The sequence below is a fragment of the Macadamia integrifolia genome, chromosome 5 (genome assembly GCF_013358625.1).
Source record: "Macadamia integrifolia cultivar HAES 741 chromosome 5, SCU_Mint_v3, whole genome shotgun sequence".
NCBI lineage: Eukaryota > Viridiplantae > Streptophyta > Magnoliopsida > Proteales > Proteaceae > Macadamia > Macadamia integrifolia.
Window position 1 is genome coordinate 6,791,293 of NC_056561.1, and position 1,335 is coordinate 6,792,627.

The window sequence follows — 1,335 nt, forward strand, 5'->3', positions numbered from 1 at the left end:
TTTTTTTTTTTTTTCCCCATCATCCTGGTATAATAAGATGGTCGAGGATTGATATGATGTCCTGATGTCTGACATGGTTCATTTTTCTCATTCCCACAGGAGGTATGAAGGTGAAGGCAGACAGGGATGAATCTTCACCATATGCTGCCATGCTTGCAGCACAAGATGTTGCACAAAGATGCAAGGTGTGTATATTGGATTTGGTCATCTATTTGATGTGTCTTGTAATGGAGAACAAATTGTAGTTTAAAGGATGTATCCTGTTGAAAATAGGAACGCATATGGATCCCCTGCATGCATTTAGGTGGATTGGAACTTTTCACCAGTTTTTTCTTTTTCTTTAGATATACATTTACAGGGATAAGTTGATCCATCTTGCTAAATTCATTTGGGCCAATACTCCTTCCGCCTATGCACGGTCCTGGAAGCAGTGAGTTTGCAGTTGGTCAAAGTGGCTGCCCGCAAGACTTGAACCTGGGCATTTGACCTGGCAGCCCAAACTTTTTACCATTGCCCTAAGCAATGACCCCTTTGCTAAATTCATTAGCATTTGCATTAAAATTTATTATGATATTGCCATGTTGTCAGTCGCATCTAGCAAAGTTTGACAGGGCATGCTACCCTTCTCTATCAGTAGCTGGATTAATAATTATTTGCTAATACCATGACACTTGGAACTGCATTGCATTTTGTACTCTGCAAGTGGTGGAAGCATGTTAATAATCTGTAACAGTAGCTTCATAGATTAATTTTTTTTTCTAAAACTATGAACTTTGTAGGAACTTGGAATTACTGCATTGCATATTAAACTCCGTGCGACTGGTGGGAACAAGACGAAGACACCTGGTCCGGGTGCCCAATCTGCTCTTAGGGCACTGGCTCGGTCTGGAATGAGAATTGGTCGAATTGGTAAGGCCTTTACTTTTTTGAAGTCAATTCTATTATTTATTTATTCAAATATGTGGTTTTTGTAATAGATAAAAGCAATAATAGGTTGTTGAGAAGTTTTTCAAACGTGTTGTAATTTTCTGAAAAATTGAGTGATGTCAAAGAATATTTTTGTGGTAAATAAGTTTGTACTTGGACTGCAAAATGGCTTCTGGACCTCTGTTGCTAGTGCTTGCGCAGTTGTTCTGTTTTTGTAATAGTACAACCATTTATGGCCATTGACATCTATCGTAATAGTTCAAAATTTGCTTCCCTCTGTAGTTGTACACTAGTGACTAGGCACTCTTTGGGTTACTCAATTTCATGCCCCATGTCAACAGTATGGCCCACCATGTAATATCCCTTTGCATTTTCCACTCTTAAACTGGTGGAAGGGGGGGGGGGGGT

At 39.4% G+C, this 1,335-nt stretch overlaps 1 protein-coding gene across 2 annotated transcripts in view; it reads left to right on the top strand.

Moving 5' to 3' along the window:
• LOC122078743 (40S ribosomal protein S14) overlaps positions 1–1,335 on the top strand; it is a 6,965-nt gene that overhangs the window by 4,769 nt on the left and 861 nt on the right. For both annotated transcript variants that reach the window (XM_042644853.1, XM_042644854.1), the window contains exons 4-5: positions 100–185; positions 780–909. In XM_042644853.1, coding sequence (XP_042500787.1) covers positions 100–185; positions 780–909 — 216 coding nt within the window. The remainder of the gene's footprint in view (positions 1–99; positions 186–779; positions 910–1,335) is intronic.